The sequence below is a fragment of the Nelumbo nucifera genome, chromosome 3 (assembly GCF_055504915.1).
Source record: "Nelumbo nucifera cultivar China Antique chromosome 3, China Antique-T2T, whole genome shotgun sequence".
Lineage (NCBI taxonomy): Eukaryota > Viridiplantae > Streptophyta > Magnoliopsida > Proteales > Nelumbonaceae > Nelumbo > Nelumbo nucifera.
Window position 1 is genome coordinate 8,795,805 of NC_142651.1, and position 14,748 is coordinate 8,810,552.

General features: G+C 33.6%; 1 protein-coding gene across 8 annotated transcripts; it reads right to left on the minus strand.

Moving 5' to 3' along the window:
- Window positions 1–1,429: 1,429 nt before the first annotated feature.
- LOC104593163 (uncharacterized) lies at window positions 1,430–10,074 on the minus strand. Of its 8 annotated transcripts, XM_088899757.1 has the most exons (9): window positions 9,638–10,074; window positions 9,224–9,544; window positions 6,023–6,136; window positions 4,945–5,025; window positions 4,144–4,208; window positions 3,515–3,529; window positions 3,353–3,445; window positions 3,101–3,197; window positions 1,431–2,798 (listed from the first exon to the last, which is right to left on the minus strand). In XM_088899757.1, exons 2-9 carry the CDS (start codon window positions 9,449–9,451, stop codon window positions 2,688–2,690), a joined length of 804 nt encoding a protein of 267 aa, XP_088755883.1. In that variant the 5' UTR covers window positions 9,452–9,544; window positions 9,638–10,074; the 3' UTR covers window positions 1,431–2,687. The 8 variants fall into 8 exon arrangements, 7 of the variants coding, with proteins under 7 accessions (XP_088755883.1, XP_088755886.1, XP_088755885.1 ...); XR_016083501.1 differs by having other exon boundaries at window positions 1,430–2,798; window positions 2,993–3,197; window positions 3,353–3,529; XM_088899760.1 differs by lacking the exon at window positions 4,945–5,025.
- Between the last annotated feature and the right edge of the window lie 4,674 nt (window positions 10,075–14,748).

Below are 14,748 nucleotides of genomic sequence, written 5' to 3' on the forward strand. Positions count from 1 at the left end.
AATTTGTAATTGTTATTGGCAAAAACTCCATTAACATTTATTATTTCAACTTATCAGTTATGGGTCAAATACAGAGTTCAGAAGTACAGGTGGAGGAACATCCATGATGTGAAAGGTCGGTCGTTGCACATGGAAATCCACAATGGAAGTGCATTTTTTTATTAATAATTAGTGGGGATTCGTATAATGTGGATTTTGTTAAGTAGAAGTTAAACAATAGAATTATATAGAGGAGTATATAATTTTAATAATTAATTGGATTGAATTCGACCATTGGCTTTGGTTCAGTAATTTTTCAATTTGATTGAGTTAGGTGAATTTTGATTTAGTTTTTTGTAAATCGATCAAAATTGAATCGACCCGATTATAAATATATTAATATTTTATATTTTAAATATATTTTTTTAATATGAAAAAATGGAAAAATTTTCATTTTTTTTACTTTAAAATATTTTATATTATAATTTCATTTTTTAATAATATCATTATAATTTATTAAATTTAATTTTAATTTTTAAGTTTAAATCTTTTGAACAAATAAACCAAATCGAAAATAAATCTAAACTAATACAACCCAAATTAATGGATTTTCACTAATGATCAATTGGTTTCAGGTGATAATTTACTAATTGAGCAGTTGGGTTGTTTAGTCTGCTTCCCCCTAAAAAATAATCCATTTATTATCAAAAACTCCTATGTGAAGGCACTAATACCCCTTACATGAACATGTGTTAAAAGCTATTATTATTATTAGAGTAGATATATCCTTTATCTTTTGCTCTTTTTTAGGGAGTTTTTAATTAAGTCTTTTTTTTACTTCGAAATTAATATACAGTAACTTGACTTATAGTTCAGATTGTTCTAAACCCGAGTTCATATCTGCATGTCCATCCTCGTTGTGTATTGGGAACATCTTCCAATGATGATATCATCGAGACTGATATTATCATCGGGAGATATTCTCAATGCACGAAGAAGATGTACTGTGGGGCGCCCCCTTGTGGGATGCAATGTAAACCCCCCAAGCCCAATTCTAGAAGGTCAAATTAGGCCTAGGGTTGAAAAAATATGCAATCAAAGTGAACTTTGGTTCTAATTTGTTTTGTTGTGTCTTGTCCATCTCATTGTCGAGCCCGGATGGATCACAGGTTTCGTTACTCGAAACTATCCAAAACGTTCTGATTGTCGCCTTCAAGCTACACTTGGTCCAAGTTGCAGAGAGTGAGAAACCAAGGACGGGCATCTCTCTTCTCGATGTTTCGTTCACTGGGGACCGCTCTTAACCATGGAATATATAGCTTAAGTTATTTTCTTTAGCTTCTCATACTTCGTATGATATACCAGTGTCAGACAAATAATATGTTTGATTTTTTTAATTATTAGTTAAGAGTGACCTAAATTATTCAAAAAATTACAATGACAAGATTATTCAACACGGCATTAAACAGAACAGAATGTTTGTAATTATTGACATGGCATTAAACAGAACAGAATGTACAAACATTCATATAGCTGACCCCATATGGTTGGTTGGGATAAGGCTTGGATGATGACGACGATGACGTACAACAGCGACGGCGATGCTCATTTTTTCCATGCATAAATGGTGAATTACCGGTCCTTATGATATGAGTGGAACAGAAGGCAAATTCAGAAATCATAAGCAGTCCTTACAATCAAGCAATAAGTTCGGTACTTCTTTTTATTTTAACTTTTACCTAAGAAATTTCTTCATTTGCCTACAAATGTGTATTAATATTTCTGGTTTTATATCTTGTTAGTCATTTTGTATTGGTCTAAAAATACCTGCTACTCCACCAAAACAGATGAGTGCAAGAGACGCTTGAACTGAGATTTGATATTTCATGCCACTTTTGTGTAAAAAACACATGGTTTGCCTGCGAAAGTCTGTTTAAGTATAACTGGAATAAAATCTCATTAATATACAGACACCATTTTCTACAACTGGAGCAAATTAGCCCTACTAATTATGATTGAGCTTCCAACATGGCACATCATCCATGAACCAAAGAGTTTACTCTCTAAAATTTTTTAAAAAAGAAAAGAATTTATAATATCCTGCCTATAGACCGATGAAAATGTTCAACTCCAACCCCCGTGACAATGGTGTAGAACAACAAAGGGCTGTAGAAGAACTATAAATATATCACTTTAGGGCCACGTTTGCTTTTCGGTAAATTACTTACCCAGGTAAATGTACTTACTTGGGTAAGTGTTTCCCAGGAAAGACTTACCCAGGTAAGTGAATTTACCCATGTTCTTTTATTTCCCATGTAAATAAGGCAATGACCATTTTAACCATAAAAATCCATTATTAAAAGGGGCATTTTTGTCCCATTCAAGTGTTAGCAATTTCCCCCTATGTGGGAAAGTTATTTATCCACCTAGGAGATGGGTTATCAGTTGCCCGGGTAAGTGACACCCAGGAAAATAGACTTTCCCTATTCCCCACATAAATCTGAGAAAAGAACATGAGATTCTTGGTCAATGGGAATCAAAATCCCATTGACTAACTTTCCCCCCTCAAAATCCAGAAAAAAAACACCCCCTAATTGGAAAGCATACAACAGGTTCTTGTTTTCTATTTGGTGCAAAGCCAATGCTTGTTAAGGAGCACTTTCTATCCACATTAGAGAAACACAAAAAGGGATCTCCACTTCACACCTTTAGATGATATCAGTGTCATCACCAATGATGGACAGGGAAAAAGGAGCAATAGCAACATTGAATGATGTTGCACGCACTTTATCAATATACATCATTTCAAAATCACCTTCCTGCATCACAACACTCATAAATAACACAGTTTTGGTCAATGATGATGATAACTTTAGTTTGGTGAATTTATAAATGTAACATTCAGGATGCAACAAGATAATTTCTACAAAAACTGGCCCTACAAAAATTCCAAGTATCAGCAGTAGTCAATGATAATGTGAATGTATAATGTAGTCATCATGTGTCTGTTTACCTAGAGGTTCATAAAGTATTTGATCTCTAAATAGCAATTGTTGACAGAATAGACACTTGAATAAAGAAATTCTCATGGATATTTGATGAATGGGATGTCCCATTTTACCATTCTTCCAGTGGGAGTGTTTAATGAGCATGCAGAGGAATACTCAAAACTAGTCTTCGGAAGAATAACTGGTTGTTCTCCTATAATTCCAATTCCCCTACCAGCAAAAAAGGAAAATATTCAAGTCAGAATATTTCTATCACCTGCAGTGTATCCATCAAGAAATGGACAATGATAGAAAAAGTCTATCATCACGCAGATAATGACAAATAATATTCTTTATTGAAGGGAGGGGAGAGAGAGAGAGATCACCATATGTTCTCTGTTTTTCCATTGGCGTCAGTAATGATCCAATGTCTTCTAAGAAGTTGGACAGGGCGGTGAGAATTATTGGTAATTCTTATCCTGTACGCAAAAAAAAAGATATTGATCCATTGAAGGCTGACTGTGATCTTCAATATACAAACTCCTAACCTGAACTCTGAAACCCTGAAGCAACAGAAAGAAAAATCTTTTATAGTTTCACTAAAAAATATGAAAAGATTGTGGCTATTAAATCATCAAGTGAAGAGCACAAAAAGAAAGGAGACATACATCATACAAAAACCTTAATGAGAAATGGAAATGGTGTCAATGGAATTGAATAGATACGTAACTTTAATTTACCAGCCAATTTGCTAAGATTATATGAGCATAATTTTGGCTAAATCTACAATATTGGTAGTTATAGTGGAGATAAAGGCTGCATCAAACATGATTTTATCATGTTTAAAGAATAAAACTCATCACACAATGCAACTTATGCAACATAGGAACTTATCTGTAAGTTTTCAGGTCAGCAAAAAAGGGCCACACACATCCATTCACCATCCTATATTCATTTATAAGTTCAAAAAAGGGCAGCCCAGTGCACGAGGCTCCCACCAATGTAGGGCCTGGGGAGGGACAGAGTACACAATGGAGCAACCCAACCATTGTGATGGTCCACCCTCATTCATGTGATAAGTTCCATCTAAAAAAACTTGCTACATGTTGAGAATAAATTGTTTTCTGGGAATTTCTCAATTAAACAGAATCCTCAAACTTTGGATGGTTGATATCACCTTGGTGAAATGTCCAATACATAGTAGGATGGGAGAGCAAACATGTAGCTTATCCAGAGGATCTCCTATCAGATGAATAAACAGTTTGGGTAAATAGCATACTTCCATGTGTTAGAAGAGAAGATGGTTTTGCAAAGAAGAAGCTTAATCTACAAGACCTATATACAATGTTCTAACAGAATATAATGTAAAATATATATGAACATTATCACATATCTGTATACAGTCACATAATTCTCAATTTGTCTCAAACTGAATAAACTGGACATCCATGTCAACTTTATACAGGAACCTCTCTGTGAAGGAGTAAACCTCAAATATCAACTTACTGCTGAGAAAAAGTTGGAACTAAGCTTCTTCAGAAAGTGGATTTTTAGATGAAACCAGGCACTACTGTAACAGAATCCAGCTACTATTCATTATTACCCCCCCCCCCCCCAAATTGGTTCGGAATGAGCTATTTTCTTTATGATTTCTTAAGTAAATCAAAGGTATGTATCTATTCAATTCCATTACTGATCCCAAGCTTTTTCCATGAATTACCAGTCCCAAGCCTAGATGAAAAAGAAAGACCAAATCAATCAGAAAGTGGTGGTAATTAGTCACAATTTCCAGGTATATGGTATTTTTGGGCATTGGCTATTCTTGGAACCATCAGATGCATCAGAGATGCCTAAAAGAACATATTAACCAAAACATTTTACTTTATATATAAACAAAATTTAGCAGAAAATATAATAAGAAAACTAATGTGTAGATCACCAAGAAAGCATTGCTACAGGAACCAGATGGTTATCATACTAGAGTTGTTGCATCACTTGAACATTTAAGAAGTGTATGTGGAGCCAATAGTTGTAGCTCATTACGATATCTAGCTGCATCCTGGAAAAGTAACATATCCATGGAAGCAGACATGTAGAAGAGTTAGCAAAGATGTCAGCTTTTGATCATATTGCTAGGAACAATGTTTGCCAGATTTCAAATAAAAATAAAGATAAGAGATAATCACCAAATAATAAGGATAAAAGCAAAATTGAGACTCCAGACTCCAGATTCAAGTATGACAAAGACTTGTAGAAAGAACAAAGCACACTAACAATTCCATTGGAAAGAAAGATGATTAGCATGGTTTCTACCAATGCTTTTCCTAACCCTCCGAAAGAAACATTTGGATGTTATATAAGTTCTGATCTACATTCCTCACCTTTCTATATATGTAACAAATCTGTCACTATGCTGAGAAGGCAATCTGCATGAAAGTACTTCCATCCAAACCTTATGTTCTATCCTGATGGCAGAACATTGTTTTCCATAAAAAGGTTAGTTTGGGTGGCAATTTTGAAGTTTTAGGTAACAAGTCATCTTGTTGTGTCTTGCAATGATGCTTTGAAGATTACTTGATGCATTGTTACCTTGGTATTTAATGCAGGTACTATTCGGGTCTCCGAAAATGTCCAAAAGTCATTGCAGGGGACAACACATAAAAATTTTTTGAACATAACAAGAAAAGTGAAAAGATAAACTTTGAAAACCAAAGTTTTGACCCCTTATTGGATGAACCCTCTCTTGTGATACCCTGTTCAAGAAAGCAGTACAGAGATAATTTGGCAACTTTATTTGAAGCATCGTTAAGATCCTACAAGTGCCATACCAAATGCCAAGTGTCAACATGTCCAGGCATGTTAGTTTCGAAGTGTCCTAGTAACACTGCTTATATGCAAATCTATCTATCATTTTTCTCTAGAAATGACTAGATAGAGATGGTGATGGATTCTTGATGTTCCAACATGAGTTCTCTCCTTTCCAATTTACTATCTAAAGAAAAGCTCTATAAGTAGAAAAAAGAAAGATGGCAAGTCCATGAACCAAAATTGGGTACCTCAAACCTCTCATTAGCAACTGCCTCCTTCATCAATCTCCTTAGGTGCAATACTGGCTCCTCTTCTCCAAATAACCTCATTGAATCCGTAATTCTTGCAGCTTCTTTATAATCCTACAATAGAAACAAACATGGGAAAGTATATATTATAATCCTATAAAAATGTACAATACTGAAAAATGTAAATGAAGAATCAGATATGACTTAAAATGAATTATTTCTTAAAATCAGCTCAAATCACATTAAATACATACACGTAAAACATACAAATGCAACTTAAGCTATTATGGCAAATCGTCTTTATATCAGTTATGGAGAAAAATTCCATTTGTTTCAAAAAAAAAAAAAGAAGAAAAGCTTCCATGAATCACATTTTAGTAATAACAATAGCCAAGTATACTTGCACAACAATGTTTCACCCTCAAAAAAATTCAATTCTTGAAAAACATAAATTTTCAACACTGTTTTAAGCAACATCTACAATTTGATCTCCAAAACATTTGAATGGCCTCTTATGTTTGTCTCAGATTTGATACCAATTCCAAAAATTCCAGGTTACCATGAAAGCATCCATCAACCTTTACTCATTTCTTTTATTCCTTGCTAAAACCTTTACACCTTTGTGAATCTTATATGACATTCAACATCAATAAGAAGCAGGAAACTAAGGTAAAATCAATATCAAGTGCAAAATTGTTACAAACTCATTCTGTCTGAGACAAGATTTTTTTCCACTCTTTGTTTCTTTTTCCTCTTCCGGAACAAAAGATATTGTAAGAGCCTAAATATACATACGTGGTGGAATTACTAAATTTAACATGAATGCTGTATTTTTCTAAGTAGAATGGGTGGAAAACAAAGTTTCCATGGTAAAAAGGGTCAAAGTATGTCTGAAATATTTCAGATCAGGGGAAGATTTAACAATGTTGCAATAAAAATAGTATAACACCCCATCAAAGAAGAAAATGCAGATATTTTAATTGTGTCTAAAATTCCCTGGTTGGATGGAAATAGAAATTTTGAATTTTGGTATAAAATTCAATAAGAATTACTAACAAATATCCAATGTAAGAAGGCATCAACTGTCAAGTGCTAAGAAAAAGATGTCTGAGGACAGAATAAAATAGTTCAAGTAGCTAGGAGGATTCATAAAGTGGGAGATGTAGAAGACCATCTTCTTGGAACAGATGCCAAAGATTTAGAAGGCAACATGTATCAATCAATAATGGGCAACAACAAGATCTAATGATAAAACTTGCTGTATCCTCCAGTTGATAAAGCATGACAAGGAGAAGAGAAGGGCCACAATTTGCTAGAGTGTGAAAGACGAAGGAGTGATGGGGAATGAAGGTCTTCTCATTGACAAATGGTGAATGACATCCCATTGAAAGAGATGGGAGAGGGTTAGAGAAAAGATTGACAGTGGTGTCAGCAGGGTGCAGAACCCCAGCATAGGAGGAGATCCTTGAGGTTACTTCATTCGCTGTACTGAATGGTGGTTATCTCAGTAATTTTCTGGCTATCAGGCTGAAAGCAACCAAAGTGGTGATGTAGGCGTTGCAGAAGCATCATGGGCCAATAACATAGAGGCTGGAGAAGAGTACACCAGTGGCAATCACAACCATATGGTGAAAGTAGGGATAAAATGTCACTTGTTCATATTGCATATCATGGATTTTTAGTAAGGCGTTTATCATTTAAGGTCATGAGAGAAAAGCCATGGAGTTGTGCACTACACAACAGGGGTACATACCTACAAATTACAAAAAGCCCCAGGAGAGTGACATACAGGCTTCACCAAGAATCATAGATTGGAATGGAAATTTTCCCATGAAAAGAAAAAAAAAATAGTGGGGCTGGAATTTTAAAAGCATATATTTTTCATCCTTTTCAATCTTTATCAATGGAGCATCTGAAGGACATTTTCATAATTAAGAGAGGCATACACCAGAGAGACCCCATTGCCATCATTCCTACTTATCGTTGCAGTAGGGTCTTTTTTTGGAGTGAAATGCTGTTTGGTCTATGGGCCAAATGTTATCTCTGGCTAAAGTGTTAGGTATTTTTGTCTTAAGGTAATCCAATGGAGATATTTAGTTTGCCAATGGTACCACACTGCTTTCTGATGCCTGGCATGAGAGGTTTTAGTATGTCAATGATGTCTTGTGTTTTAAAGCTATCTTTAGCTTACACATAAACCAATTTCCCCCCATTTCGGGTGGGGCATCAGCATTGATTTGCCACTATTGATAACAGCTGTCTTGTACCTCAGATGTTCTGTCTTTCTTCCCTTCAATAGACCTGGAGCATCCACCCTCACTCAGAATGGGTACTGGACAAGAGGAGGGCCAGCCTCCCCTGGGTTCAATGCTAGTGTCTCTCTAACTTCTGGCACAAGGGCAGGGTTCCCTCTGAACATTGGAAAAGAGCTCCAGAGATGCATGGGCACATCCATCAAAACCCGATGTTTTCTACACAACCAATAGCAAGGACAAGAATCAGTGATTATTGACATCATCACTGGCATTGAAGGAGAGCAAGGAAACATTAGGAAAACCACTTTGGCTCCTTAACGAGTATGGTTCTTATCCTTCCCCAATAATAAATAAAACAAGGAAAGTTATATCTGTTAATCTTACTGGCCCAACAAATTCCCAATAGGGAATTGGATAAGGGCTGACTGCTCTTCTCATGAAGTGAGATCTTTGCAGTAGGTAATGTCTTGAATCTAACTGAGCTCGCAGGTGCACTTGGGTGTAGATGTGGATCATTTCTGACTTAATACTTGGGACTCCCATTGGATGCTAACAACAGATCAAAAGGTAATACGGAACCCTGCGATTGAAATATATGGTAGGAAACTATCTTGCTGAAAAAGAAAAGCTACTGCTCAAGCTGGAGATTGACATAGATAAGCAAAAAACAAAGCTGGAATTGAAAGATATAAAGAATCCAAATTCCAAGAAACCGGAGAAAGAAAATATCAGAAATTCGGAACTTTGAAAACTTAAGGCATACAAAAATCCAAAATTCTCATGGAAGTTGAGCCTCTAAATGAGAATTAACTGCGACATGTTCCCAATAAAAAAAGTTTTGATAAACGAAAAAGAAACGATTACGAATGAAGCCCGAAGAAACCCCAAAACAAATTTTTTTCAGAAAGAGGGAGAAAGCTAAAAAATCAGAGCAGTAAGTACCTACCTCCGATTTGGCTGCAACTTCTATCTGCTGCTTCAGAAAGACACGAGTTTGGCTACGAAAAACAAAAGAACCGGTAGTCTCATTCCCTTTTCCGTCTATATTTTTCTCCGAGGAACAAGCAATGGTCTTACATATCCTCGTTATATCTCTACAACGTGGTCGACCCAGCCAAGGCCACCTCCTTGCTGTATTGAATTCAGTGAAAACTTTGAAGTTCAGAGATTGCATTTCTTTCCTCTCTCCTCTTTCTTCCTTTCTTTTATGAGTTTGTCCTTCGTTCTTGCTCTATCTTCTCCTAGTTGTACAGATGTTATCAGTTGCCTGAGATTGATTGATCCAACACTTGATCAACTCTCGAAAATACAAAGCTGGAATGAATTAAAAAAAAAAAAAAGAAAATACAAAGCTGGAAACCTCATCGATTGTATCAATTGTAGGCTATTCGAGGTGTGCCATTATCTACTGGTACTGTGACGACTGTCTCTATGATTTCTGCTTTTACGGTTAAAACCCCTATAAATTATGAAACTAGGGAGAAGTGCCAAATGGGAGCCAAGTCATTCGTAATCTGTATGAAGGTCTATTATTCATCCCTTCCAAATAAACTTGACAGTTACGTCGAGTCCGGATATGCTTGAGACTGAATTTTTAACAACTGCCAAAGAAATACACAACTCACGTGCAATATCCCGTTTTGGATAACATTAATTACGAGCGTGGCTAAGCATGCCAGAGTCGATCAGACTGGTTACAAGCTTAGCAATCTGTTGGAAGATATCATAAATGTAAGTGGTGAACAGAGAGGGACTGGAGACTGGAGCATTGAATTTAATGCTATCGTTGAAGCTCATAAGCGTGCAGACTGTTGCAAAATTACCAACATCCTCTCGATGTTTAACATTGCTTGTCACCTTGTGCGGTATCCAGTTCTACCGCAACTTTCCAGTTTACACACACGTGGGAGTGCTTTTCCAATGGGCTTTTTTTGTGTTTTTTTTTAAAGACAAAAATCACTGAAAAAATGTTCGGTGATAATGCTCAACGTCTATATCTAATTATCTATACTATCTATCTATAAAAAGAGAGAATGCCGAATTTTCATTGTGTTAAACATACAACAGGCATAAAAAGGGCATATATATCATTTACTCTCACTTTAAAAATAGTTCACTTATAACCGTTTAGAAATTGTTCATAAATTATAAATAATTTTGTCTTAAAAATAATGCCACATGCAAATGCACGTTCATGTTTATTTGCTTAAAAAGAAAAAAAAAGGCCTGTTAGATTTTTTGAATAATTATTTATTTATAATTATTGAATAAATAATTATTAGTGTTTGTTTCCTAAACCATTTATACTTATCTTAAAAAATTTATAATTATTTGTGTAGTATTTGAGGAATCACTTATTCCTCAAATACTTATATTTGTGGAAATGACAATTAGTCTTAATTGAGGCATATAATTGGCATTTTTTAATATTATATTAATATGTTTTGATGAAAATTAAATAATAAAGAAATTAGAATGTTACAGAGGATGTTGTCAGTTATTGTCCATTTATGTGTTGAATTTAAAAACTGATGTTGTTCAATCCGAAGTGGTATACGAACTGAGAAGAGTAATCAGATAGTCCTTATTGGCAGGACGGGGTCGAGCTACAAGGACGAGACCGCACTTCAAGACTTGTGATGAAGGAATAAGGGGACAATCCCTTGAAGAATGAGACAATCCCTAAAAGGCTAGCTACAAAATTACAAAAATGCTTTGGGATAGTTTGTCCCATAAAATAAGTGGTTATCCATTCATTGTTTTCCAAAATAAGCACTTATTTTGGGCTTTTATGCCAACAGAAAACACTTATTATCCCCCCCCCCCACCCCGTGAAAAAAAAAAATCCAAACACAACCAAAAAGCTTGTTTACCTCCAACGGAGTAAGAGTCAATTTTCAAACTTTTGGGTGGTTCAAATTCTCTATTTACTTTTGCCAAGTGTTCTTATTTTTTATTCTCCATGGTACTTGAATTGAAGATTTTGTGCTTTTGACAAAATTTTAGGCCAATACTTGGCTATTACCTGGTTGGAGGACATGTATCCTACCATCTCTTGATTTTCAGATTTAAACCATTAAATTTAAAATTCTAAACCCTTAAACCATATAATCAGAAGCCTAACCCCTTAAACCCTAAAGCCTAAACCCCTAAACTCTAAAATATAAATTCTAAACCCTTAAACCCTTTAATTTAACATCTAAACCCTTTAACCCTAAACCCCTAAATCCTAACCTTAATTTTAAATTTATTGCATAAAATTCTTTTGATAAGATGCATATCCTAGAATGGAATAGGAGTCAAGTATGTTCCAAAATTTCAACCTAAGCCACCCAAGTTGCAATCCTATTGGAGGGTTGAGGTGGATTTGGTATTATATATATATAGAGAGAGAGAGAGAGAGAGAGATAACAGACTATAGTTATGATGTTTTAGAAAATCCGTTGAATTACATACATAATACAAGCTTGATTCTCCTAAAACCAAAAACATTGTGCAGGTGACATCCAAAATACACATTGGGAATATCTTCAGTACATACATGTTAAATTCAAGGAGAGGTATTCCTAATGTATGGTTGGATGCTGTGCTTTCAAAGTGTATGTGATTTTTTACTTTTAGGAGATCTCATCTCACATAACAAACACATTTTACATACATGTCACTAATATGTAGCTGGGTGGGATTTGGATTTGGTAAGATTGGCTAAAGCCTCAATCCTAATCCAACGTGAAATTAAATCGAATTCAAACTTTTTCAACCCTAAGCTTAACTTGAACTTTAACCCAATCCAACCCCAAAGCTAACCTAGCCCAATAGCCCTAATTGCGGCCCTAGTAACAAGGTTAGAGTGGATTGTCCAATTCTAGATTTGAATTTGATTCGATTATAATTGGATTGATTATGGATCCACCCCTATTCAATCCAATCCAATTCAATTTGTTTTAAAAATATATGTTCATAAATACTTAAAATTTAGGGTAAAAAATTTAAACATACCTTGAATTTTCATAAATTGGCTTAAAGTATTCCTAGTTTCTTCAAAAAAGATTTAAATATACATTTTGACATTTATACCCTTCATTTTTCTTTCAAAATTTCAAAGTATACCATGAATTTTTCAAACTTATGTGGGTGTTGGGCATATCAGTAATTAAAAAACGCCATGGCATAATAGGTCTCCACCCTCTAACAATAGGATGAAAAAAAAAAACAGAAATTAAGAGAAAAATGCAACAATGCTCACAAAATGAGATACTGTATAAAATTCTGTTCATTTCTATATGTGAATCCATCGTATCTCTAAACTCTTTTTTTCCTGAATACCCATGTATCGTGGATTCCTAAAACCATGGAAATGGTCTCCAACCAGAACTAGAAGAAGAACGAACCTACTATTGGGTGCTAATATTTTGCTCATTTCTTATGGGAAATGGGACTTTAAGTTGAAACTTGAAAGCTGAAACAATCCCTTCTATTTCAACCATTAAATCCAGAGTATCAAATGGAATAAAATTCAAAGAAGCCTTGATTTCTATAACCAAACATTTAGTATTTACTTTTTAATCTTTCCCTCCTATACTGTTTTCAACGTATTCAGTGTTCCATTTTTTCTTTTCTCTCATCTCATGTTTTTTCTTCTTCTTCTTCTTATTCCACCTCGGTTTTTCTTCTTTTTTGTTCAAATGGGCAAGATAGGATTTTCAATATTTTAAATGAATTTACATGTAATATTTTATTGATGGAGGGTGTATTGGGTCAGCCCACAAGGTATATTTAAGCCTTTTTGAAAAATTAGGATATGTTTAAATCAAATTATAAAAACTTAAGGGGTATGTTTAAGTCTTTTATCCTAAAAATTTATATTGTATGCATCAATAAAATTGGTTTAAATGTTGCATTTTTATTAAGTATGCATTTGGTTCTGTTTACGTTTTTTCATTCAATGTTTGTACTTTACTTGCTTGTAAAACCGAGAAAGGTAATAATTACAACCGTTTATCACAACTAGGCACCACTAGGCACCACATCAGCGTAATAGTGAAAAAATGCTTAACCGTTTGTGGAAGCTTTAAAAAATAACTTCTCCAAACGGTAGGCATGCACAAAAACTGAAGTCCACTTTTGTCATTCTCGATGCATATGGAAGAGCATGAGAGAGGAACTGCTGAAGTGGCACCTATGTGGCAGCGTTTATTGAATAAATGCCCATATAATCAAACACCCTGTAAATTATCATATGTTTAACTTTCATGCAAGTTATATTGGATTCAATTTATTAAAGAATACAATAGTAAAGTCAATTTTTGATTGATTTTATCAATAATATATAATATTTGAATCATTTTAATTTAATTTATTAATACTATTCAATATCGAATCAGGTATAAATCTGATGGATAAAATGCTATTCTAATCTATCTATCCATATATATATATATATATATATATTAAAATTGGTCTCTCCATGTCAGCATGTCTCTCCTTTGAGAGAAGCTATTTATCTATTTTCTTTATTTTTTGCATTTTTTCTTATTTTCTTTTGTTTTAAAAATATAAAACATTAATCATTGCTTATCTTGACTAGATTAATAAAACTGCACAGTATTAGAGAGACCTTTGGGTTTTCCAAAGCTTCTTATTTTAATGCATGCTATTATTACATTTAAAAAATACATTTAAGAGAGAGAGAGAGAGAGGGAGAGAGAGAATAGTGATATTAATTTAAAAGTCCACCTAACTTTCACTAAAAATAAATATTAACAAAACTTAGTAAATCTATACTACAATAAAAAGTATGAATAGCCTCTAAAATTTCTGAAATTTTTCTTGACTAAAATACCTCATTTTTTGAAATAAGGTCCCCTTTTTGTGAGTGTAAAAATGTAAATTGAATACTATTATTCAGTGCATTCAATTCCTTCATTAAATCCTACATTTAAGGTATTAACTTTCATTCACCCTCATTGAATCATATATTTAAAGCATTTTTATTTATTTTCATCACTAAATTCCACTAATTAAATCCATACATAATAAATTAATAATTCCAATAACATAAAAACTTATACTTTTAAAATCTACATGGAAAAAATAATGTTTTCATATAGGTGGTGGTAAGAAATTAAACCATTATGGGTCAAACGGGCCAACTCATGTTGCCACAATTAAATAATAAAAAGTTAAAAAATATAGAAATTAAATAAAAATTTAGGAACATTTTTAATATCATATATTCAACATATTAAAAAATAATAATTATAATAAATAAGAAATATTTTTATTAATTATGGAAATGGAATATAAAATTTAAAACCAATTGGAAATAAAACTATTTTCCTATTTTATTCTCTATCATTAAATCGTATATCTAAGTTATATTCTCTCATTATATCCTATATTTGTGATATATTTTTTCATCATTAAATTCTACTAGTTAAATATGCAACATTAATTCTAATAGTATAAAAA

Excerpts from the sequence above, each read along its gene's own strand:
- LOC104593163 (XM_088899756.1), bottom strand. The coding sequence starts at position 9,451 with ATGCAATCTCTGAACTTCAAAGTTTTCACTGAATTCAATACAGCAAGG. Across the intron at positions 6,137-9,223 it reads AAGTTGCAGCCAAATCGGAG|GATTATAAAGAAGCTGCAAG; the intron begins GTAGGTACTTAC and ends TTTCTATTGTAG. Across the intron at positions 5,026-6,022 it reads TTGCTAATGAGAGGTTTGAG|GATGCAGCTAGATATCGTAA; the intron begins GTACCCAATTTT and ends TTACTTTTCCAG.